The following is a 26,275-nucleotide window of genomic DNA, read 5'->3' as shown; positions in this document are numbered from 1 at the left end:
TTCACGAGAAAAACGTAAGGTATGGGCTCCGTTGCCTATAGAAGCCTGCAGATTTTTCCGGCTGTTTGAAACACTTTCCTATTTTGAACATAAACACTGATGGTTTTGAATTCTCCAGCGAAAACAATGTGAACGTCAGCGTACAGGATACTGCCAATGCTGTCTTTTCACCAAGACAGTCCCTTAGGTCACAAAAAGGATATCAAACAAAGCTTTGAAATTTTTGACGTGTTAAACAGTTTCGACTCAATCACTTTTAACGACACGGAGCCACCTAACACTTAAATGTATTCCAGCAGTCACTAGACATTTTGTTTAAAGACACTTTGGACAAAATTCTAACTCCATCTTCGAAATATATTTTGTGGCAAATTTACGTTGATTTTCAGTCTTCGTGTTGCTTTTTGAAGAGTTTCATGTAGCTTGTACGTGATAATATGTTAAAGCAAATTTCAGCCTTTAAGTGAAAAACAGTGATTTCGTAAGTAAGTAATAACAAAGTTTATGTTCAAATGTTTTCTATGGACCCCATTTAGGAATAACCATTTCTTCAGATGACTTTCCAACTGTGGAGAGTGTACGCAAAGTTAGACCACTGTGTTGCCTTTTGTTGCCATAAAACGACATATCAAAAATAATGAAACTCAAGAGAAAATTTCAGTTATTTACATGCATTCAAGAAAAATTGTAGGCTCCCCAAACAACGGTTGTTATGGAGCAATAACTGAACTCCGCAGGGTTCGGAGCTGTTTCGTCCAATATACCCCCCCACACACACACACACCAATTATGATGATTGTTCTTTGCGGTAAAATATAGTGGTCATTCTCTTGTGGACAACCTGGTTTGCACCTAAAAATGCACGTGACCCATGATGGTGCATAATCAGCTACATTATATATTGTGAAAAAATTCATTAACATAATTGTCATTTTCAGCAGCGATACACATTACACAACCCCATTTAATTTGAGGACGTTTCTATACTGGCAGTTCAGTTGCTATCACAAGTCACAAGTCATTGATTGGCCATGTTTCAGCTTTCCTGGAAGTGGGCGTTGAGTTCTGTGTCGAGGTGTCTTATATATTGCTCTTGCCTCTAACTACTTAATAACCCCCAACACATACCCGTTCGTGCTAGGTTTTTCATAATGCCTGTACCGAAGGAACATTTTATTTTATACATTTATGAGACTTACAGTATTCTTTGTGGTATACCTTAGATTTGCTTTTATTCTTCACCCGATGCGACTACCTACCGCTACTTATAAGTGAGGCCTGTGCAGTTAAATAGCCATGCTCTAACTGTGATGTTAATATATTATCGTATGATGCAATACAGAAGGCAGATTTATAAATGAGATTTGTTCAAGCCTTCTGCTTGCAAATTTTCGTGACGCTGAATAGCCTCACTTATAAGTGTGCCAGTGTATTGCATCATATGAAAATATATTAGCATCACTGACAGTTCTTGAAGGCTATTTTGCTGCACAGGCCTCATTTAAAGGTAGCGGTGGGTAGTCGGATCGGGTGTATTCTTGTTACGTAAAAGACCTTAAAATTATAAAACTGCTTCAATAGTTTTGAAAATAAATCTTAACAAAATGGACCTTATCGATTGGTAATCTATTTCACGCGCAGCATAAACTACTTCTACTGTGTCCACTTCAGCGATATGTCTGGGTGTGATAGATATGCATTAACTGGTGTCGAGATGAATGGACATTTAGAGGGAGTGGAATTGGTTAGTAATGAATAGCTGTGTTGTGAGGCCATCTGAATTTATAATTATGTTTATGCTTTGGACAAACCGAAGAACGTAACAGAGCAGATGGGATAATAAACAGCTGCTTAAGCCAATGAATTGAGTCGCTGTCATTTCTGAATAGAAGACCTTTGTGATGTATACATCAATTGGTGCCCTCAACATTTTCCACTCCTATATATTGTCCATTTTCACATCGACTGCAAACTAAGAGATACATCAATTGCCGTTTTCATTCTAACATTTGCAAAATATGAATTACTGAAAAATAGCCTTGATGCTAGCTTTGTTTGGATCTGGTCACAAAACGGGAATTAACATATTTATGCTACTCCTCAGCATATGTATCTATGCACGTGTAAGATTTCGATGATATTTCGTGATGCGTGTTATCATCAGAGCGATGGCTGGCACGATTTGTAGCATGGCTACAGCTGCATAGTAAAATCGCAGCACCTCTCATCTTTCACCAAGATGCCGTTGCCCGTTGAAATATATGCGCCGCTAATACCTCGCCGCTAGTATCAGCCGGTGACGTCATGGTTCGGTCTAGAAATGATCAAGTGTGAACCTGCCATGTATAGTGCGTGCTGTCAACTTTCAGAGGATGCGCAGTGGATCGTTGGTTTGGAGGTCTGCTTGAAGCTCAGTTCGTGTGGCTAGCTATTTGGCTGCAATATTCGAAGTCACGTTAGGGGAATCGCTGACGTTATCTTTTTTTAAGGCATTCGTTTTCCCCCTCCTATAGTGACTACCTTCCCACTAGAACAAGTTCTAAATACGACATGCCAAAGTCTGCAGAGACCAAATGTACGGCAAGAGTAATGAAGGTCTCAAGATGCTAGTCACGGAGTATTTTTTTAATCTTACGGTCCAGCAATCATCTACTGGGCCTTGCAGTGTCCTTGAGTCACCTTACGGCAATTGCCAACGTGCACACGCGTGCAAATCAGTGATTCCGGAAACTAACACTCAACGACTTGCGTTTTGTGTTAGTTTGTTTGTTTGTTTGTTTTGTTTTTTCCCCTTTGGTCGAAGAACATCACTCTTAGTGTTTCTCTGCAGCCTCCCTGTAACCCTACCAAGCTTTTCTGGTCTTCTTTTTTTTTCTTCCTTTGATCTGGTCGATTTTGACCGGGGGCTGTCTGATTACGAGCCATCTCTTGTGGCCTGCTCGGCGCCAGTGGCACGACTGGGTGAAAATGACGGCGTTCCAGTTGCGGCAACACTCCCTGGTAACATCACACTCGGGTTAATACTTGTCCCAAAGTTTCCCCCTTTGGACGCCCCTGGAGGGGCAGACTCCTGAGACTTGATCTATACTCGGGCCTGGGGTGAGAATGTAACCTGGCACATTTAACTTAATCCTAAGTCCTTGATGCCATGCTCAAAGATCACTCTCCGCAGGGCTCGAATTAATCATGTTCTTTCACGCTGTCACGCCAAACATGCTTGGGATTTAAATTCTAGCGCGTGGATATGGGGAAAGTTGTGTTTCTCTGTTTGTCCCGCCTGAGTCCACTGCAAAGGCACAGCTGTAATCCACACCTAAATCCGGGCAGAAATGTGGTGTCAAAAAAGCTTTTGCCTTCGCTATGGGCTTCACCTTACGATAAAATTTGAGATGCAGGCAGTGAGAGATCTAGGGTCTCTCACGCTACGACGCGATTTCATATGATGCAAGATATGGGGCGGAGAGAACCCCCCCTCGCCTTTGTGTTGATCATTGTTTGATCGGAATCTCAGAAATTCTTTACAGACTTCTAGGGAGGATGTGTTAGGTAACAATAGTCTAGAGTGTGTATAGGGATTGGACATGGGGGGTACCCATCGGCCCCATATCGTGCACGGTATCAGTGATTTATTATGAATGGACCACATCATTCTCCCTTCAAAGAATACCATGCAGAACACCAAATTAGGAAATGAAATAAATTTCTGGATTCAACAGTTGAAACCTATTGACTTTAGTGGTACTTCAGTGCATACTGGGCATCAATAAAATAGCAGATTTTTTTACTGTTTCATTTTTATTTTCATCATGAACTTTTGAAGGAATCGGAATCCAAACATACACCCTCATGAGGGAGTCATAGTCCTAAACGTTGTTCAGGTTAATGTCGAAGACCGCTTCCCCTTTTCCAAGTAAATACCCAAGGAATTTTGCCCTCCTGTGCATATTTGCACTGATGTGCGAGAATTCATCCACGAAGATTAGTATTTTTGCGCTGTGGAAATTGCTAGGTTAGTACATATGTTTCACATTAATTTTCTTTTGGGAACTCTTGATTGTACGGTACGTGTATGAACGTTTAAACATCTTTTAGGTAATTTCCAAACTATTTGTTGAAACAAGTTCTGTTTTTCTTTGTTGTTGTTTTAGGGGAACAAGTGGTCTGGATATTGATCTACGAGCAATAGATATCAATCAGTGTCCAGAAAATCCAAACGAAGAGAAATCGCCAACTAAAGAGAAGAATATCTTCGCTGGATCGGACAAATGTCACAACGAATCGCAAGTGGTAAGTTAATTTCACTTGCCAATAATGACAAACTACGATTGTGTGAGTTGTTGGAAGCGAGCCGTAGCGAAGTTACGACTCCAAAGTTCAATGTCTTGATTCAGAGAACCGGCTTAGGAAAACATACGAATAATTGGTCATCGGTTAATATTCATTTCTGGATTTTAATGATGGGGTTTTATTTTTTTCTTCCATTTCCTTGAGTATAATTCTGCATTGTCTTTTGACGAATCCCGTATAATTTGAGAGGTGAATAATGTATAATAATAATGGTAAACAGGGGATTTCGCAATACCAAATTCAATTTCATGACCGTCGAGCAAACCTCTTCCAACTAATTTCTTTTCTTCTTTAAATGTTAGAACCTTGTGGTGGGAAAGGGTTAATCAGGCGCGTCGCCGAGATTTTAGTTTGGGGTAGCACTCATAAGCAGTAAACTGGTAAAAAATTAAAACGGTCGAGGAGGGTCAGTTCCAAGGTATTTTCAAGCACAATGGGGGTTTCAACGTCTTTCCTTTTTTCGTTTCTTTTGTTTCTTCTGTTCTTTCTGTTTTATTTTTTGAAATGTGCCCCCACGAAGCCATGGCATTAATTGTTCTGCAAGGTAGATGATTCAAATAAGAATGAATAAATGAGCACTATCATTTTTTTTTCATGTGGAATTTAGAGGTACGGTTGCACTGGCATTCACTAAATTCTGTGCCCTATTTTGACGACTTAATTTACCGCTATGATGACGTGAAAGACTTTATGATGTAGTACGGCTCTCCAATCGGTTACAGCTTCCGAAGGAGACGTCTTCGAAGACACTGCTCTTTATGCTACGTGTCGAGTTGTCCTTTCAACCAGCATGACCTATTTTCACTGCCAACTTTTATTCGCAAAAATTATTTCAGAAAGTTACGTCGATGGTGATATCACATTCTAGAGAACGAAAAATTAACTTGCAGATTTTGGTTATGTGGGAAGTTACTTTTACGTTTTGTGGAGTTGAACATGCAGGTTGTTCAACCTTGTTGTTTACGGCTTAGTTGGAGGGCTTCGGGTCAAGTGACGGAAACACACTATACAAACATCTCTGAGATGATAAACTGTTCATCGCAAACAGTTACTCCAACATCGTCAGCTGTCATCTTGGTGCACCGTGACCTGGCTGTGTAAAATGACTGAACCTTAGCTGCTGCTTGACGGACAAGGCCATTCCAGCTCATTACCTACCGGTTATGTGCTGCAAGGGCCAGTGCCGTATAAACAGGTAGAGCCCCTGGGCAGGAACCGGGACAGGACCTGACTCCGAGCGTCATCCTTCTCTCGGTTGGCTAATTTGGCCGGGCAACTTGGTTTTCATCGGCAGACAAGCCCCAGGTTTGGGAAGGCTGCCGAAAGTGGACGTGTATTCAGCGCGCATCGTACGTCACTGGACAGAGTTTGAGCCGAAATTGCCTCCTCTCCTCCGGAAGTCAGATAAGGTCATTGTAACAGTTCCACTACCGGAGGCATCGAGCTGTTGGTGATGTATGATCCGACTCGTTGACAATCACGTTGGATCGAGAGAGACGCGACTATCCTTTCAGACACGTACAAGTAATGATGTCCCTCGCTTTGCAAAAGCCAACTGGCTCAAAACGACCACCAACTAAAGTCGTTTACTCGTATGCAAAGATTACTGTATGAAGCTGTTGCCGCTCATATTAGTGTTTAAAGGCGGTTTCACTCTTCGCTTGATTTAGTTTGCAGTAGCATCAAAACTAATGATGTTGCACATTATCATGGACTGCATCTTGCTTGAAAAGGAATTGTCGATAATGTCGAATGATGTCTACATCTCGTTGAAACCATGGAGCAAAATTAACTCTTATCTTACCGGGGAGACCTTGTTTTGTTGATAATTGGACGGAACACAAAAATTGCCTAATTGTTCGGGTAGGGTCGCATAACAGGTCTCTTAAACAAGATTCCATTGAAGGTGGTTAGAGGAATTGTCGATAATGTAAAACAATGTTCACATCTTGTTGAAATCAAGGAGCAAAATTATGTCTGTATAAAAACTTTGAGCAACGATATTTTCTTCATCTGGGCTTCCCAGATGTTGGTAATTTATACAATAAAGAAGTTTGTTTTTCAACCTTTCTCTAAAATTAAACAGCTTCGAAAAAGTACATTTTTACCTAGTGCGTCGGTAACAAAATAAATTCAGACCCAGATGCGAGTAGCAAACCAAATTATTTAACTGTGGCACGCTTTCAGACACATGACGTCATATCCCAATGAATAAGCAGGCAACTCGGTAAACCTCGCAGATATTTCATATATTATGCTCGCTATGGCCCCAAACCTGAAATCGAATACACGGTTTCTACGTGAATTAATGCTGCGTTTCAGCTGCTTAGCCTTTTGTATACTGGATGTGACATTTTACTTTTTTTCACCACCATTTGAAAGTATTTCCACCCGTTATAAACAAGTTATCAAGTTGCATGAATGCTGTTAGTGATTTTTGTTGCTGGAGATGCATTCTATTTCCGCTTGTAGGCGTGTGAAAAAAAGGCAGATTATCTTATCAGTTGTTACATGTAATCAAATTCCACACTCCTGGTCAGTGACGTAAATTTGTGGCGAAAATTTGAAAAGGGGGGGGGGCGGTGACAAAGTATGGTTCAATATGTAGATGTCGACGTTTACGATCTTAATGTACATCTGTAATATGTATTCAAAAAGGCATATTTATGGCTTTTTTTAATTGTTTTCCTTCTTTTGAGTGATATTGAATGCATTTTAGTCATTGGAAGTCTGAAAAATTCTTTACAATCCACTTTAATTTTTACTCACGACAAAAAGTGTGTGCTGGGGTGTGTGTGATCGGTGGGTTACGCGTGAGTTTGTTTCTGCATTCAATTGGGGACCCTGAACAATAGAGGACAATAAGGTCCCCGATTGACAGAGGGTCCCCGATTGACAACTGTGTACAAAACATATGGGTGGTCTTGTAAAAAAGTTAAAGTACAAACAAAAGAGGAACAATAAGGGGTCCCCAGTTGCAGGCAAATACACACTTGTGTGAGTTTCTTTGTGTGAGTTTGTTTCTGCATGTGTGTGTGTGTGTGTGTTGGGTGTTGATTCAATAGCTCTCCCTCCCCCCTCAAAAAGTGGGAGAATATATACCCCCTATGCTCCTCAGCTCCTGGTATAATTTGAATTCCAAGGTATTTGTGAAGTTCACTCAGCATTTAATACCAAGCATGAACTTTGCGCGCAAGATATTGTTTCACGATAGACATCAAATTAACACGTTTTTCATGATTCACGTTAAGGACATAGTAGAACATTCCACACAGGAAAACGGCGTCGCAGTTACACTGTGCGAAATTGCAGTTGTCCCCAGGAGTTGGCCTGAAAAGAGAAGTCCGTTGTATGGAACGTTCCGGCACAGTACTTCTTGCATGAGCGTTCGAGACTGCATTGTGCTGTAATGATATAGATACTGTTCAGAAAACACACCTGCTGGTCAAATAACGTGGCTTTTTGAAGGCTGTCTGTGTTTCTGAGGCCTTCATACTATATTGGGGGATCACATTACATTTGTGATACTTTTCTTTATTATTCCCAGACGGTTTTCATCTACATTTGTGTGTTCTTCTCCAGTTTGCTGTCGTGAGATGGAAAGTGGTGGGCAATAGGTATTTTACCGAGGAGACCTAGTTTTGTTGATAATTGGACGGAACGGGAAAAGTCGCTTAATTGTCCGAATGGGGTCTCATAACAGGTCTCTTAGACAAGATCTCATTGACAGTTGTCAGCGGAATTGTTGAACGTTGAATTGGGGAGCGTGCCGCGTGAATAGTTTGGCGGCAAATCTTCTTGCCATTCCTGGGGGAGGTGCTTATAATGAGTCGCTCTTCGTCCCCTCCATGACATCGTCAGGGTGCTTCTCTCTCTCTTGAGCCATCTGCGGCATTGTTCCTGCCCCTAAATCCGTTGATTTCATTAACTGGAGTGTCTGTCTGAACCGTCAGTTTGAATTCCCCCTTTGGGAGGACAGGACTTGTCCTAGATATGCCGATTACATCGACTAGGCATTGCGGCAATGCCAAGCAATCGATTACCGTCACAATCGATTCCTCGCCTAACTTCGCAAATACCAAATACCAACCGAAGAGATCAGAAAAGGGAAAAGTTCAATCACATTTTCAGATTTCAATTTAAGCATTGACCCCGTCATAATGAAGCACGCGCCAAAACCCAATCTGATTGCAGTTTAGCTATGTTTATCACAAAATCATTGAAATTGCACAGAGCTTCAAAAAGACGAAGTGTCTGATGGTGTTGTCCACAAAACACTTTCCATATCCAATAATGTCTTGAGGGTACACGACTAAAACTGCTTTCATAATCCATAAAAAAAGAGTATATCGAAATACGAGTGGCCATTAAGCATGCGCTGAATTCACATAATATGGTCCACAATCGGTGTGTAGGTTGAGATTGAAGTTGGATTGAAATTTCGCTGTCAGGTTGGGCACTCCCCGCCCCCCATAGTGCCACCTTACGCTGAAAAAAAAGGTGAACAGATTTCTCTTGAAGATACCAAAGGTTTCTCAACGGCCTCGTTTCTGTAGGTCTTAGGACTGATACTGTATAGGGGCGATGAGGGGGCTTTCCTAACTCACGTAGCACCTGTTCATGCAAAACTCCAGACCTGGATGACAGAATGGCGAAGCAATGTTTGGTAAATTTCCTTTAGATTATCTCAAATAATGTTAACTGTTTGAAGTTGCTACTAATAATGTTATGCACAAAAGAACCAATCAGGATAATGGTTACGCGCGCGTTATATATCGGTCGATGACTCAAGTTGGTTACAGTCAGTGAAAACACGATGGCCTTTTATAGCAATATACAGTAGGCTGAGCACTTCTGGTTTTTACACCGTAACGCAAATCCTATCGACTTTGTTGCAGATCGGCCGTTTGTTACATCATGTTGCCCTCAATAATATGGAATTTCAATCAGAATTCTGATTGTGGCATCAAACGTCCTCCTGAATGTGGATTTTAAAGTGTCAAACTGAAAGCAATCTGAATGACCAGAAAAGGCAACAGTGATATACTGATGAAACTCAAGGATTCTCTTGAAATTCTGTATACCACGAACCTTAAGGTCTTTACCCTCATATGAATGCTCATAATATTTTATCTATAAGATAAAAGGAACTCCTTGAACCTATGCATTATTAAAGGCTCTGCTCGTGAAATCATCAACATATTCACAATCATGACCATTGCTGGGAACATTTGCTTTTTCATGCACAGTAACGATCAGAGATCTAAAATCGATAGGAAAGAGCGGCGGCGAAGGCAGGATCGCCAGGGGTAACCTGGCCATTTCTACAATCTGTTTTCGTGCTGCACAACTGTTGTTTGATACAGTTGCTGACAAACTATAACCACGCTTTAGGCTGGTGGCGTGATCTCACATGCAGCTGTATTAACCGCTCCCACCCCACCCTCTCGGCCGTACGGTATGCGCTTGCCGCCGAAATTAAACTTAGACCCGTCGGAGCGTGCATAATAACTCGTGTCAGTTATTAAGGTTCAATAAGAAACACTCACAGTGGCGTCCGGGTGACGTTTGCCGAGCGCGGCACACGCACCCGCGGGAGGACGCAGCGGTACGCCCTCCGGGCTGTCGGCGCGTTGAACCCGTGCCAGGTCCTGTGAGCCCCTTGGGAGTGAAGTATCTGGTTGTCGAACTCCCCCCCTTCCAAATGTGCCGCTTGACCCGTATCTGCCCAGCGGAAACTTACAATTCTTTCTGCTATAATTAGCAGCTTGCTGTAATCTCTTCAGATCAACGGGTAATGATAGGTCTGCTCAAATCCCTGTCACATTCTGCGTTTTCCTAGCTTATATATACAATCCGGCATTCACTTCATTTATCAGATTTCTTTGACTTTTGATAGAAAATGACAAGCCGTAAAGAATAATTTGTATTAAAACCTGAAAGTTGGTTTTGACAAAGTAAGACAAAATAGTTATGTCATTCACAGAATTGTCACTTCTTGGCTTTTTTAAAGGTAACAGAAAGAGAAAACATTTAGTTCACGTGAAGTATTTTAAAATAACAATAAAGACGTAACCATTTCAAAAAGGTACAAATTAAAAGACACAGTCCTACCGCGTATTTCTTGAACTGAGACAGTGTTTACCTGTGGGCCAACCTACATCAAACACAACGTGGTCTATTAAAGCGTGCGATGTACTGTTGCATACTGCATGTACTGTTCGCAATGTACTCGTACACTGTACATGTCAGTGTTCTGGCGATGACGTCATCCAACCAGCCTGAGAGCACGAACGGCCAAAAGGAGATTTTTTTGTGGGCGGGGAAACGGAAGATCATTTTATTTATTTTGGTGTCACAATTAATGGGGTAAACATTAAATTTACGATGTTTTTGAAATGGTTACGTATTTACTGTTATTTTAAAATACTTTACGTGAACTAAATGTTTGTATTTCTGGTACCCTTTAGAACCAACATTAATACCTTGCACCATTAAAGTGTGCTGTTGTTGGTCAGTTAGTTGCGAAATTGAGTCAACATGTCAATTTTCAACTCCTGGTTATTTTCCTAGTTTGAAAATTGTCACATGAATAGGCTGACGCCAGTCTTTGTTATGGTTCGCTCTGCTGAGGAGCCAATGGGGGCCCACGGTCCGCTTAGCTCCATAGCAAAACACACACGTAACAAAGTGTGGCGTCTTCACTAAGGAAAGGCCTTTTAAACAATATATGTGACGGAATTGGGTTGAGAGACGTAATATTGAATTTTTTACAGCGTCTTGTTTCTTGTTTTAAACATGAAAATGATATAAAAGTGTGTTCAACTGTACCTTCTTTCTGCGAGAGAAACATCAAACAAGAAGCTCACGTCTGATATTTTCCATTACGTTCAAATCGTAAAAGAGTTGTGTAACTTTGCATTTAAGATGAAAATGTAGACGGGATGTTAGAAAGACTACAATGAGAGAGAGGAACGACTGGGAGTTTGTCCCATATTAGACGAGCACCCAATATGTCTACCCACCGCTCTTAATAAAGGAGGCTTTCACAGCAAAAACGCAACATCTGAAAGGTGGTAATAATATGTTATTGTATCGTGGGCAGGTGATGTATGTGTCTAGCTAACACGAGACCGATAAACGTGTTGAAGTGAGAATATTCCTTTGAATAAAACAAAGTTTTAGGCTACACATTGGGGTGTTAAATGGGCCTTTCAAGCTGATCTTCTCCAAGAGTAATTGCCGAGAAAAATACTCTCCATGATTTGAACCACCAACACTCTACGCACAGATTTTGCCCTTGTCCTCTACTCCGCGCGAGAAAGGTTGGCCGACCTTCTTTTCCACCTTATCTTGTTCCCAGGACTCTATGTAGGCGTACGATGCTGCTGAAGCTCTTACTTAATCCATGTACCTGGTCTTACCAGCACGTTTTGCACAGTGGCATTTTACCTCAAGAGTCTCAACGTTTATTAACAGCAGTGGGATCGGATGAGTCGATACAGCCGTGGGCAGGTTCAAAGCTGTCGATATCCACGCCCAAGTGTTTGTCTAAAGGATGCGTCAAAATCGATACGACTCCTCAGCGAATATTACAGACCGTGCCTCTGGAGAATGACTGGGATTTGCACTGAAACCTCGTTCGAATGATTCATTCAAATTGGTGTTACAAGTATATCATGCACCAAGTTGACATCGTCAGGAAACGCGTCCAAATATCAAATTGATATTCAATTTGGTTTGAAAATATATATGCATGGTGCAACACAAATGAACAGGAGAAACGTTTCCACAAAGTGCTTCTTTCCAAATTCCAGCAGTGACAGGTTTTCAAGGAAAGTTGCAGTTTTGTTTTGTTTTTTGAAAATATGCTGAACTCTTTATCTTAGAGACCAACGGGGTTTGGCATGTGCAAACGGTGCGGGCGCGTCTTAATTTTTAGGGCTTGTCCGAAAGTGACGGCCCTGGCTGGATTAACGCGAGCTAATGACGTCACTGGATACTGTGGCTGCATGCAGCCATTTTTCATAGGCTCTGTGTGTTACTCGGTAGTACGTATTGTGAGGCCAGCTGGTTAAGAGAGGAACATTTAAAAGAGATTTCCCGAATGCGTGTGCACAGAACACTTTATCGTGCTATAGTAAACACCATAAAAATACATTTTTACTATAAGGTATATTTTATACTTTAAATGTAACAATGATAATAAATTAGTCAATCAATCAATCAATCAATCAATCAAATTACAGCTTCCTTCAATAAAGGTATAATGCTTTGCATCTTAATTGTTGAGTGTGTTATGCATGGTGTTTACTATAGTACGAGAAAGTGTGCTGTCCAGCATGTCAAAAAACTCCTGAGGGCGCTATCGCAGTGGGTTGTCGTGGACTGAAACCTGCTGTAATCTTTGTCACGAATTCTGCCCGGCCTTTTCCGTAAACGGGCCGCTGCATTAATTAGGCACAGGGGCAATCGATACGATGTCCTGGTCACGTTTCATTATGTCCACTATGTGTCTTAACTTCCAACGCAGCCTCCGAAGACAAGCCTGTGTTGTATACGTCCCCTCCGCCTTGTTTTGACATGTTTCAATTTTCATCGGAGATCTCGAGAGGAGAGCAGATTGCTGTGCCGGGTTTTGGTTTCCAGCATTCGCTGTGTCGTGTTTCCCGGGGCCCAGATGTGTTGTCGACAATATTTATAACCAGATGCCTAGCAACTCGTCAGTTGCATTCACTTCTGCGTATCACATTGCTCCTTCCGGCCAAACATTCACTTCATGACATTCAAACGATACCCGTGTCTTGTCCGTCATTATTAGATCTGGCTTTTTAACCCACTTTGCTATAACATATGGACGGTTAAACCCAATACTTGGAAAGCGTGTTAATTCTTACCCCAGATTTCATAATTGGATCATTGTAGACTTCCTTTTGTTGATCACATTTAGAGGGCGCAATAATAAATGTGTTGATTGTTTTTCAGTTTGTTTACTTTGCTTTCACACAGGGAGTCGTTTTATTATGTATTTCTGACTTCTGTTTAGGCCTCTATCACTTTGGTCTTTGGACCGTGCCTAACACACAATGAAAGAGCTAAATAGCCTGGAACATGCAGTTTATCGAAGTTAATACATTGACAATTTTCACTCTAAATACTTTTATATTAAAAGCAATCTTGCTCTCAGTTTGTAAACATGTTTATAAATGCTATGGACAAGTGGTGTCCAATTTCAAAGCATCAACTCCCGATGCGTAAGCGCTGTCAAAACTCTAAACGCGATTAACGTTTGAAACATGTTTACCAACTGACAGCAAGAAAGTGTTCAGAAAAGTCCTCAATGGCACACAGTTTTTGCAGTGAAGCAAACGCCTATTAACAGACTAAATATGATAACAGGTAAATTCCGTACAAACTGGTACTTAGCTGGTGTGGTTCTCAGCTGAGGCAAATATCCTGCGCAGCGTTTCCCACCTCGTGGCTGCTTCTGTGTAGTTGACAATTAAGCCCTCGCCAAAAGCTCCCAATAACAGTTTCGGTACAGTAGTCGACCAGCACACTATTTGCGCATGCTTTTAAGTTAAATCTTTATGTCTTTCCTCAGGAAAAATTAATGGTTGATATTACATGAATGACATTCGAAAATCGCTTTATCATTTGGCATTTGTTTGTCATGGATCTCTTTTCAGTAAAACGTCGAACAAACACACGGGCGTTGAAATCTGCATATTTATTATGTGGCTCGACCTGACAGTCTAAGACGCACGTTCAGCTCGCTGGCTGTCGCCCTAAGCCCAGTTCAGATATTGTTTTCAAGGGTCTCTGCTTTACACCATCTCCACCTGCTGAAGATAATCAAGTAACTGAAGTTAGGTAGTAAACCAAGCTACCTGAGAGTCAGTCTTTGTTGGGTTTATTTCGTAGATTCAGTGCGTGACATCGTGTGGCTGCATTCGACTGAACGTGAGATCGTGTCCCAGACGCTGCTGTCAGGCGCAATTCAAAACATGATTCAGCAACTTTTGATCTGAAACCAAAATCCAAGACACTTTTACTGAGCTGCAAATTCATCCGGTTCGTTCTTTCACACCGTTCTTTAGATTTTGACACAAATACACAAGGACTACAGTCAGTGATTTTCAGGGATAATGCACAAGCAGGGAAAGGCCTCCATCAAGCTGTAGTTTGAGTTTTTTTTCACTATCTTACAGCGCTAGCATTTTGAATCTTTACACACAATGAGGTTTTCAGCAATAACTTTCATCAACTCATCCCAAATGTACATTTTCGACTAACGATATTCACAAATTTCTAAAGAAGGTCATAACAAAAGTTACGGAATTGTCTTAGACATTAGACATGCATTTATATATCGAGATCGTGTTACATCTGTGTCCCGTTAGTTTATCTTCATTGTTGTCCCAAAGGCCATCCAGTTTCCCCCTTCATTTTCCACGATCCAATTTTCCGGACTATTTTCATCACTCTTTCTAGGGTGAAAAATGTGCGAGCGAGCGGCTGAGTGAGCAATTATGTTTTCTTTTTTCGTCTTCATATTACTCCCCTGGCAAACGATGCAAAATGCATTATCTCTGGCTTCTCCAACGTAGCTGCTCGCGTGGTGCAGCCTGCCCAAGTTGAAGACAATTAAGGAAAGGGATATGAGGTCGTTTTACGTATCTTCACCGTCGGGTTATTTTCTTTCCACCCCGATAGCTGCCGAGCCTCTTGAAGAGTAATGGACTGCCCCGCTTTTCAAATGATTAACAAGGCAATAGCAAAAATGGATTTGCTTTCATATGCTTTCTGGATGAAACATGATTACATAATTATGCTGGCCAAAATTAAACGAAATCTGAATAGAAATGTCCGCCTGTACTCCAGAAGCTAATACTTCTCAGTAATATTGTTATGTTTTACGATTGAAGTCAAATAGTCTTCAAAATAGAAATTTGGAGGCACAAAGTAATAACTTTAAGAACCTTTTCTTCGCCGTCGTCATGCTTTCGTACTATTATATAATATAAATGTAATATATGAATGTAATACATTTGATTTTCGATAGGCAGTGTGCTTCGAATTATATTCTACAAAGAAATTGTTCTTATTTTTATTATGTGTGGTTTGATTCATTTTGGCATGTTAAAAAAAACATCAACATTCCAAAAGGACTCAATTATTTACCAGGGTAGGTCGGCAGAACTGCCGTTTTGTGCCGAACTTTATCAATTCCTTATGAACTTGTTCACACACTCACTTCCTCATTGCTCATTGGCATGCTCTGAATAAAAAACAACCCCATCCGTGCCGAAGTGATATTCCTACATTTTTTTCCGTCTACAAAAATATCTCTCGGTCGAACCCCGGGGCGTAAAGCACGAGGGGTGGGAAACCGCGTGACGCCTGGTAACCAGACACGGCAACATGATCAAAGCATGTTGTAGGAATTCAATATCCTGCGTTCTACAGCGTGGCCGTGCGCGGGGCGTTTTGAAGACAGATTTCTCAGTTCTGCTTAATATCCTTTCTTAAACCCCTCTTGGACCAGGTTTCGAGTGATACAACTCCCATAAGCGTCCAACTAATCTACACATTTTACCAAACAAAAGGGCTGCATTTCTGCTACTGATGCTTCCTGTTTCTACAGTTCTCCAAAGAATAGTCCATTTCCTCTCTCAACCGACTCATCTATTCTTCAACTTTCCCTCTCCCGTAGCAGTTTCGTCTGTCAGAGGCGTCACTGCGACGACAAAAACATACCCAGTGACTTTTGGCTCTCGACCGGCTTTTACTGTCGAGGACATTCATGTCAGGCCGGGACTTTTTTACAGCCATTTTTGCGTAGGGCTGGTGAAAGCCCCTCAGTCAGCGTGTCGTTTCAGAGTCCTTCTCAATCGATGCTAATCTTCAGTTTCCAGAGAAGTCGTGGGGACTGTAATGTGCAGATAGACACTGAGGGACGGAAAGAGTAATGATGTGGCGCGTTTCACCTTGGATTTCACGAGAAAGGTCTCAACCCTGCTCTACTCCGCAGGGGGAGATTAAGTCTCATCCCCAAGAGATACTTAAACTTGTCCCAAATGTGATTTCCATGTGTCATCGGGATTCGAGATGCAGATTCCGCAGAATCGTTGCGCGAGGTTTACCTTGAGAGTACACACCGATGCCGATTTCAGTGAGCTGGAAAAAGGCCTTATGGAGTTTTGATGGAATTCTCATTTATAGTCGCTCGGAATGGCTTGAAGAAAGCATGCCTTTTCGCCCTTGATGGATAAATTAAGCAAACGCAGGAAGACGGACTCTTTGTACTTACATTGTTGCGCCCTCACACAAATTAATCCGTCTTATCTTTCTATCACATAGCCATTAAGGACACTGTTACTGCCCTTGAAATATCTGGCAATTTAAGTTGCCCAATAAGGTCTAATATAGCTTCCGCTTTAACCAAGTCAGTGCCAGCTGTTTCATTTACTGAAAATGGATTCTTGATTGACAAAAATAAGACGAGCTTTTTGGCCTCTTTTATTTCTCCTATCTACGTTGCTTACCGCACGATCAGTGCGTGTTCACACCTGACAAGGGTTTCCGGCGAGGATCGTACCGCTGCGTGTGCCGTAAAGGATTCTACTACCCGTCACCTACCGATCCCGAGGAGAACTACTACCAAGGCGTGGAGATTGAGGCTGAATATGACCACCTACTGGCAGACAAAACCAGCAGGTATCATTGTACAGTCAAATCCCCCAGATGGCGCTCTGTATAGACAAAATTGAGCGAGCATGTAATGTTCTGAAAAAAGGGTGAACCGGTTGGAGTATTTATAAGTTCTTTATAAAAAGTCGGTGCCACTAGAATCGTCTTTAGAAGGGTATGCAATTTGAGACTTGATTATTTCTGCTCATACAGGTTTACGTATGTGTATTCATGCATGTGACTTATCTTCATAGCTGGGTAAACACAGCTGTCCAATTTTGCTGCACTTAATTCACTTAAATAACAAAGGTGATCCTGTGCAAAAGTGCAACTCGCACCTTGGATTAAAGTCGGTAATAAAACACAGTAGTATACTGAAAGGAACACATCAGCTCATGTCACGCACCCTAGAGCGCCACCAAGAGTTATAATACCCACAGAAGCGTGATTGTAACTTTGACAAAAGACGCACAGGCCCAATTGCACCCCGGGGAAATTTTGTATAAGAGTCCCCCTGAAGAAAAATTTAAATCACTTTATCAAAGTGTAATGTGGCTGTTTTTGCTTGACATTGCAGATATTACGAGATGGTTTGTAAGCCGTGCGGACCCGGTTGTGACGAATGTGTGGACGGGCGATCCTGCCTGTACGCCCATAACTGGACAGTCCGGACTGTGTTGCTGATAATACAGTGCATTACTATAGCCGGCATGTTCCCGCTCTTCATATTCACCATATATCACCGAGAGGTCAAGGTAGTGTCCTCAGCTTCTCCTCCATGACCGAATACGGAAAACTAAATGATCATGACCGTGTTTTATACCCACCGAGTGCATGCTTGTCTTAGTCTCGATCTTGAGTTCTTCGCCAAAATATTGAAACACGTGGGAAATATTGAGGTGCTAAGTGTACAAACGTGGTGAACTGTGGGAAGATTTTTCTTATTGGACAACATGTGCTGGCTACTTCTGGCTAGAGGTGCTACATATTTTACTAGAAATATTTTCTGTTTAGCAGTTCATCCAGAATGGGCTAGAATCCTTGCATAATTTATGGGTTTTTTCAACTTCTGTCGGCGCTAGTGAACAATTCAGACGAGCAAAATGGTCACGTTTCTGCGAAGTGAATCCATTATTCTTTCAATATATCACAACAACAAACGTTATGGTCATGGGTTTGTGAAAAAACATGATATTTATTATTAATTATCGTTTTTATATCTATTCTCGTGGAATACTTTCTCGCTGAAAACAAAGAAAAAGACTTGAAAAGTGGAAGTTTTAGTTCAGGTTGAAAATTTCTGCTTGAGATAAGCATTTGGTAGCACGTCATGTTTCCCCCCCCCAAAAAAAAAAATCTCAACTACTGCGGGCATGGTAGTATTCATCAGATTTTATTTTACGCTGGACAGTTATTACCGGAAGGGGGATTTTAAATGTCACTGAATTCTGCTAAATTCTTACACAGTTGCTTTAAGATACTTATTATCAGTAAAACAAAATTTGAACCGGATCACTGGCTCATTGAAAGTAACTAACGGATAAGATATATGCCACCCAAGTGCCTTACGAAAATGAGTACATTCAATCTAGCGTGTAGCTTGGTCCCTAAAACCACCAGACCGGTTACTGATTATTCTTTGTGCAATCGGAACGCTCTGTCCAGAACTGATAACGATTTCAAAATATCAATGTGAGCTGAGTTCAATCAGAGGTTTGCATTCATTAAAGTTAACTTTATAAAGTACAGCAGCGTAGATCCTAATAGCACAATGAGTTGTAAGAGTGGAAAAGTTGCGAGACTTATATTCGAATGGACACGTTGACTAGGTTATGATTCCTTTTCTCTGCTTTTTATAGTTTATTAATTTAACAGTCAGGATTTGCTGGATTGGCTATCAACATCCCAAACATTAGGAATGGTTATGTTCCTGCGCTGTTGGTGGCTTATAAACTGCAAAATTGTCATGCACTAATAAGCACTTTTCATTACATAAAAAATGCAACGCTGCTGTGCTTTATAAAGTTAACTTTAAATGTTTAAGTGTTAAACTTCCTTAGCGAAATCCCTTTTCTGCCCTTTTTTTAATTTCTAGTACCTTCCGGTTTATTTTCTCGCTGTTTCTATTGTTTGAAGGTGGTGAAGGCAGCCAGCCCCGTCCTACTGCGCATTATCTTGCTCGGTGCCCTCTTCCTTTACTGTCCGGTGAGTCTGATTGTGAATTTTCACCTTCCATCAATCGAGGATTTACATCGTTTGACACAAATAGAAAAAAAGGAAGGACATATTCTGTTTGATTATATACTAGGTTTGTTCTGCTCTGACCCGGGGGCTCTATCCCCTCCCCTCTCCTTCTGCCACTATTACATCCCTTGACATTTTGCTGGCCTGTCGAGGAAGAGTCGCCCTCCGAGCCAAGAATGACTGATACGGATCAGCGAGATCGACAGATTTCCGTTAATGTAATCTGAAGGCCGTGCCCGCGCTCCCAGTCTCAAAAACAGTCAGCTAGACTCGGGCATTTAAAGCGCGCACGAGGAGCAGATGAGTAGGGCGGCCTAGTCCCGTTTTGAAGACTGCAGTGGGCCACTTCGATCGCAATAAAACATCAGGCTCCCCATGGCATCAGTCCTAAGACCTTTCTTTCTTCTCGTCGCTTTATTCTGGTTTAGGTCTTTAAATTCTGTGGCGAGGGGCTGACCATTATCCTATTCGGAAAGGGTTAAAGAACGCGTATTTGGTATATTGGCAGCCGCCACAATAGGGTTTCATAGGGTGGGGGGGGGAATTGCTGGTATGTATAATGGCCCCACTAGACGTTATCTGATATGAAAGCGAAACGAATTTGACGTCATGAAAGATTTACAGTAAAATTTTGCACGAGGTGACTTGTCTTCAGCTTTTGCGAATTGACAGTGCGAATAATTGATCTGACCTAAAAAAAATTCGCGTTTGTGTTCGCTTTTGCGCCAAGCCTGAACTGGCCTTTACGCTGCAACAGCTTGCTCGAATCGTTCCATGTGCGCCATGTGCAAAAAAATCTACACTACTCTGTGCCTTTTTTTATTTAGCTAACATATTGTGCCGCATTTGTTTTTTAAATAGGAAGGTGTGGTGTTTGTTGTCAAAATAAACAATTCTTTAAGTTGCTGGGAGACTGCATTAATGAAGACAGCTGATCAGTTCTGAACTCATATCGGGTCAATTTGGGAAAGAGAGGGCAAAAAAGTGCACCGGGTAAGAGAGAAAACGATGTCAAACACAAACAATTGTCCTTCATTTTGAAGCCTTATCCTGCGGCCTTAATCCAACAATTTACCTCCAGTGCCAACAAGGGTTGATTATGGACACCCTGCATCTATGAGAATACATGCCGTTTGTTTGTGTCAGGACCAATTGGGGATCACGATTCACCCTTCCGTTCAGATCAATACAAATCCCCAGCAAAGATACTATTTCGTGACCTACTTTTTTTCGTCGGCTTGAAAAATAGATGGCCCTTTGCGCCGCAGGCTAGCGGAGAACTTTCTCGGCGGCCTGCAAATCTCTTTCGCGCGTTCCAATTTAGACTTCGGACAAGGACGTTGCTAAAAAACCACTCTCTTTTTCCTTTCGATGGTAATCGCGTATTAAAAGACAATTTCTTCTTCTCTTAAAGTCTTCTTTTACCATCCCGTCAGCGAAAACAGTTATTGGATAGATAGGACAGGTACACAGTGCTACTCCGCTCGGTGGTCGGGAATGTAAATGAAAATGGAACAGTCTTCAATCTCCCAAGAATGATCTTGGATCAAATTACGGACCGAGCATTTTGCGAAAATTGATGTTGAAAATTCTGCTGCCTCTCCGGTCGCGAACGAAAGAAGTTTACCCGCTGACCCCCTTTTCTCTACACTTCTCCTGTCAACGTAAGCAACGCCCGATGGATTTGTAATTTAATAATTGGCCTTTATTCGGTCAATCTTTACTAATAAAAGGCAGCTGCGACCACTCAAAGCAATTGCTAAGTGTTAAACTAGGGTAGCTTACTCTACACAGGACACTTGACAATGTCACCCAATACAACAGGTCCAGATTTTCAACAATAGTTTCCGGTCATATGTGTTCATGTGTTTTTGTTTTTCTTTCTGTACCTCGGTGCTTGTTTTGTCCTCGTTTTATACAGCATATTATGTCTTTATCAGAAGAAAAATGACGGCACCTAACAAAAAGGCATCTGATGAAATATGGCACAAGTATAATCGAATTTGAAGTTACTGAGACTGTACAAAATCGTATGCCCAGTCTGTTTTAGTCCACTTTCAAGAAGGCGCACGTACCAAGCTGTCAATATCTGCATTGTTTGTCTTTTGAAAAAATAACAAAAAAAAAAAAACCCGAACCTGAAGCGCTAGTTCGGAGTTTTTGATCTGTTTTGCGTTTGATACAAGTCCCAGAATGTGTTGCCATCGGTTGCGAACAAGAATTTAAGATGATGTTCATAATGTATTTAATAATGCAATGCCACTCCAAACGTTTTATCTGCTTTGCGCAGTAATGTGAGTTGGCCTACTCCGTTATTTTTGATAAGTGTTAATAGTTGATGGAAACCTTCACTTCATGTCCTGATTTCTTGATGTCGGGGTTTCTTGGTGTCTTGATTTCAGTGGAAGTGGGCTACAGCATTTCAAATCTTACATTCCAGCAGATACCATCTGCGGGAATTAGTTCGAGGCATGGCACAGTTAGCGTTATTCCCGAATCTTTGCTTTTCCCTTTGATTCTGTGACCTTTGCATGGATGCTACTGATCCGACGATACATGGCTTTTAGTCGAGTCGATGACCGTAAAAAATGAACATTAAGTAAATGTATAAGAAGATATGTCAACGCGGGGACTTGTGCGACTATTGAGGCAAGAATTTTACAAAGGCCGTGCTGAGGCAATGGCTATCACTGCTCAGTAGAATTGCTTCTAAATGAATTATTAACATCATTGTAGCCACCGGCTGAAAACGGAATGCGAGATTAAAACTCGGTGTCGATTTTCACTTGTAATATTTCAAAGCACTTTTCAGTATTTTGATAGTTTTATACATGTCATTTATCATGGGTGACAACTTTCCATTTTATGGAATGCCCATGCCTGTACTAGTCTTTGTGAGACTTTCAAGGGAAGGCTCCAACTCTCCAGACGCTGTCCAGCTAGCGCTGCCTCCGACTCCTACACTTCAAAACTCTCCAAAGCCACTACTCATAGCGTTAAACACTTATCACGATGCTCGTAGACATGGTTCAACCAACAATTGCCCAACTGTTCTACGTACCACTGGATCAATTTTTGATGCAATTCAAAAAAGAGTGTAATGATCGTACTGGTTTTTCTCGGTGGTGTTGAAATTGCAGGTACTTGTCAGTTATAACGAGCCGACTGTAGCGACGTGTATGCTTCTCCAGTGGTTCAAGGAGGTGGGATTTTCAATATTGTTCGGGGCACTCCTTTTGAAGACTTGGAGGTGGGTTCACTCTACTTTGTTGTTTATTAAAACAAATTGTTCCTACATATTTTGTTATTGTATGGGCGTACTATATTGAGTAGAATTATTTTTCAATTCACCGAGACCTGATAGAATTACCATGTATTGTCAGGTGCAAGTGGTTTTGAGCAGCACTATCAGACATGACTTTTAAATAGGTAATTACAAGTTTTACTTAGATTGATTCACCGAATATTTCACTTAATATTTAGAACAGGCCAAATTTGGCATGTAATCGTTTAGCTGAAAATAAAAAATACCAGTGAATTTTACCTTTTCAAATGATGCATGTTGTTGGTGTAGATTCATCAAGAAATGAATTTGTCCTAACACAACAATTTTAAAAGTCCATTCAGAACAGAATTTTCTGTTAGATTGCAGATAAATCGTCACGGTCACCATGAAGTGTCGCTAATGTGGCTTTTGAGAAAAACTAGGTTTTCGAGATAATCGCCAGAGAAGTTCTTCCTTTATGAAAACTACCAAAATTAGTACTTTGTGACAACTTCGTGTAACAAAAACCAACCAGATGATTCTCTGATGTCTAATCATTCCTTCAACCCGAGTAATTAGTATAAAGCAGCGGTTGGTTAGCCAAAATTAATTAGCAAAGGTTAATTTCACTTCGTGAAAACGAAAACTACGTTTTTGTACATGAACGTCCTTCTATTTAATGGATAATAATCACAGGGAAGGGGATCGTGTCTTTACGCGCGCAAAACTGTGAATGTAACAAAGCTAACGTCTCTTTGTGAAAACGCAAAATGCTGTTTTCAAGATGCTTGACCTTGACAACATTAATGCAACTATGACATTGATGATGTTTTGTATGTGGGAGCAGGTCAAAATGGTCAAGAACGATGTTCTAAAAGAGAATATTGAAAAAAAATGGACAAAAATTTATTTTTGGACATTAGCGTCACTTCGTGAGAACGGTGACAAAATGTGTAATCTGTTAATAAAAAAATTCGAAAACGTTCTTGAATCAGTTGAACTAATATCAGAATATTCTGACTGTCAGTAACACAAAAATCTAATTTTGGAGTGACTAGTGTAAACCGGCGATCAATTTGTTTCATGGAACTAATTTTCATGGAGTTACTGGTAACAAGAGCTGTTTATTTTGGTACATCTAGGTTAAGGCTAGTTATTCTTCCAATTTACCTAGGTACAAACACAGTGAATATGCGGAGACTTACTGGAGGCTTTGCGGGCCATTATGTGCGGTTGGAAATTCCGAAGATAATTCCGTGTTTTCCTTTGCGTTCTTCCAGGATATCGGTTGTCTTCAGGGTCCGGTCTGCGGCGAGAGTTCGCATAACAGACGTAGACCTCATCAAACGACTCGGCCTTATAGTCATCATCTCGATATTCTACCTGATTGTCCGGTCTGTCATAGCCCTCCCTAAGGTTGAGACGGGCATCTCTTTGTCCAACCTGAAGGCGGAGCAGTGCTCGTATGACTGGTGGGACTATGCAGCGAATATCGGTAAGCCTACCTGATTCTCGAAGGTTGGAGAAAGTACCTCTTTGGAACTTTCCCAGTCTTAGAAGTGGACCAGAAATAGCACATTTACCAACCCTGCCAGACAAAAACTGTTCTCGTGGTTGCACAAACTGAAAGGCATATGTTGTGAGTACCCTTTTATCCATCCCCGTACCTACGCTTACATAGTACAAAGACCCGAACAGTCGTCACATACATCACCCAACTGTTTTGTCGATTGTTTTAAAATGAACATATTTTGGCCATCCGTTTATGTTTTTTAGACTCTGACAGCAACTATTCACTAAAAACGTTGTATAACGCACACAGTTTGGAATTGCATGTGCTGCTGTTGACGACGTTTTGATCAGTTACTGCAGCTGCCGTCTGATTTCCAAGACTTCGGTGTGGAAAGATGTTTTCCGCATGTGCGTTGCTGCATCATACAATGATCGTTGGTGCTCCCTTGAGAAACACAATTTGAGTAGAAAGGGGGGTTTAACTTATCAGATTTGAGGTGGGCATAGTGGGGAAATTTGTCATTTTTTTTAACTGCAGGATATTTTAACTCGTTAAAGAGTTATCTACTTTGTGTGTTTGCATTGACGCAAGGCGTCTTCAACCTCACGGCATATTGTGCACTTTGTGCTCCGAAGATCATGCAAAGGTCCCGCTTGTCATCAGTGCTTGCCCCATGCGAAATCGTTGACAATCCAATAACAGCGGCGTCGGACAGACGATTGGACGGACCTCCCCGCTCCCAATTATGAGAAATTTGTCACGAACCAAAACATGCATTGATCTTACAGTTTCCTCATGTCTGCTTTAATCCTTACTTTTTCTCACCTCCAATTTGTGTCATGGATTCCCTCATTGACTGTATTGAACTTCAATACACGTATGGTTGTGCATGCATGCGCATGCTCACTGGGGATAATGTGAGGTAAACCGCGTATTTCAAGGTTCCCGAGGGCAGACGGCAGTTTTGAGTAATCACAAACTCAGAGAGTCGTCAGCTACATTTTGATATATTTACCGCTTTTCAATTGGATGCTAAACTTTATTTCTTTACCCAAACGTCTTTGTCAAGAATTTTCATATCTGCAAAAAATAAAAATAAGCTTAACAGTGTTGGGTGTCGGTGCCCTTTTTAAATGTTAAAAGAAATTTCCCCAGTGTTTGTGTTACTCCGGGTAATATTTGTCAAAGTTTTGTGGAAATATATACCAAAGGATGACGGATGATAATTTTAATCAACATCAGTCACCCATCTGTCAGTCGGGCAACAGCCACACATTGCCCAACTGACAGATGGGTGACTGATTTTATAAATTTTATACTTTGAAGTGTACACGTTATAACGAATTACATGCTTATTTTTATATTTCATACAATTTTATGAAATTTTATTTTTCATTCATATGTATATACTTTTGTATTAGATTTTATATGTCTGCTGGCTTTTATTGATTCACAACATGAAGCTCGCTTTATATTTTTCATTCGTGGGGTTTTTTGTAAGCATATAATTATCTTTCTTGTTGCTGCGTGTGAGATGGGTAATTGGAATGAGGTACTGGGATGTTTCTTACCTTACATCTGCGGTGGCCTTCGTTTAAATTCCACGCCACTCGCATCTCTTTCTTGAATGTTCTCTCGAGGCTCTCCTCGAAAGGAATACTTTTTCTGATTCTTAATTCGCGCTACTGAAAAATTGTTCTTTTCCGTTAGTGTCCAATACTGATTTCTGACTATAATGTATCACTTCGGCTACCCTAAAAGTCAGGTTCATATTAAGAAAATAGCAGAAATAAAGGCCTGTTTACATCGTGGACAACATTTTGTACTTAGGAGCATGACCTGTATGTGAGGGATCTGAGTATATTGACAAAAGGCTATGCTGAAGATGTCTCGAGGCGTCTGCAAAATTACATCAAATTGTTCTTATCTGTTGAGAAATGTTTTTATATCTAACTCATATTTGTCTCATCTGGATTCCTGCTCGTGCGTGATCCTCCAAACCACCCAAGCCAACATATCTTTAATTCGGTAGTTAACCTGCATTTCTTTTTTCCATTTTTTTTATATTTTACTTGTTAACATGAGGGAAAACATGCATATCACTGCATTGTGCCACTGTTTTCACACTGCCCCATGGGCAAAAATTCCTCTCTGCGCTTCTTCCTCTCTGTGTGGGCCCCCAATGAAAATTATGTTCTGTTTGCGCCGACAGT

The 26,275-nt window shown here is 41.1% G+C and overlaps 1 protein-coding gene across 5 annotated transcripts in view; it reads left to right on the top strand.

The window, feature by feature from the left end:
* LOC110988263 (putative G protein-coupled receptor CG31760) overlaps positions 1 to 26,275 on the top strand; it is a 114,002-nt gene that overhangs the window by 76,414 nt on the left and 11,313 nt on the right. For all 5 annotated transcript variants that reach the window (XM_022251606.2, XM_022251607.2, XM_087137930.1 and 2 more), the window contains exons 4-9: positions 4,149 to 4,287; positions 16,907 to 17,067; positions 17,618 to 17,795; positions 19,177 to 19,245; positions 22,425 to 22,534; positions 23,830 to 24,044. In XM_022251606.2, coding sequence (XP_022107298.2) covers positions 4,149 to 4,287; positions 16,907 to 17,067; positions 17,618 to 17,795; positions 19,177 to 19,245; positions 22,425 to 22,534; positions 23,830 to 24,044 — 872 coding nt within the window. The remainder of the gene's footprint in view (positions 1 to 4,148; positions 4,288 to 16,906; positions 17,068 to 17,617; positions 17,796 to 19,176; positions 19,246 to 22,424; positions 22,535 to 23,829; positions 24,045 to 26,275) is intronic.

This window comes from Acanthaster planci, linkage group LG06 (genome assembly GCF_054643075.1).
Source record: "Acanthaster planci isolate LZ-2023a linkage group LG06, COTS_SCS, whole genome shotgun sequence".
NCBI lineage: Eukaryota > Metazoa > Echinodermata > Asteroidea > Valvatida > Acanthasteridae > Acanthaster > Acanthaster planci.
The sequence above is the reverse complement of the archived record's forward strand: the minus strand, read 5'-3'. Positions and strand labels throughout refer to the sequence as shown.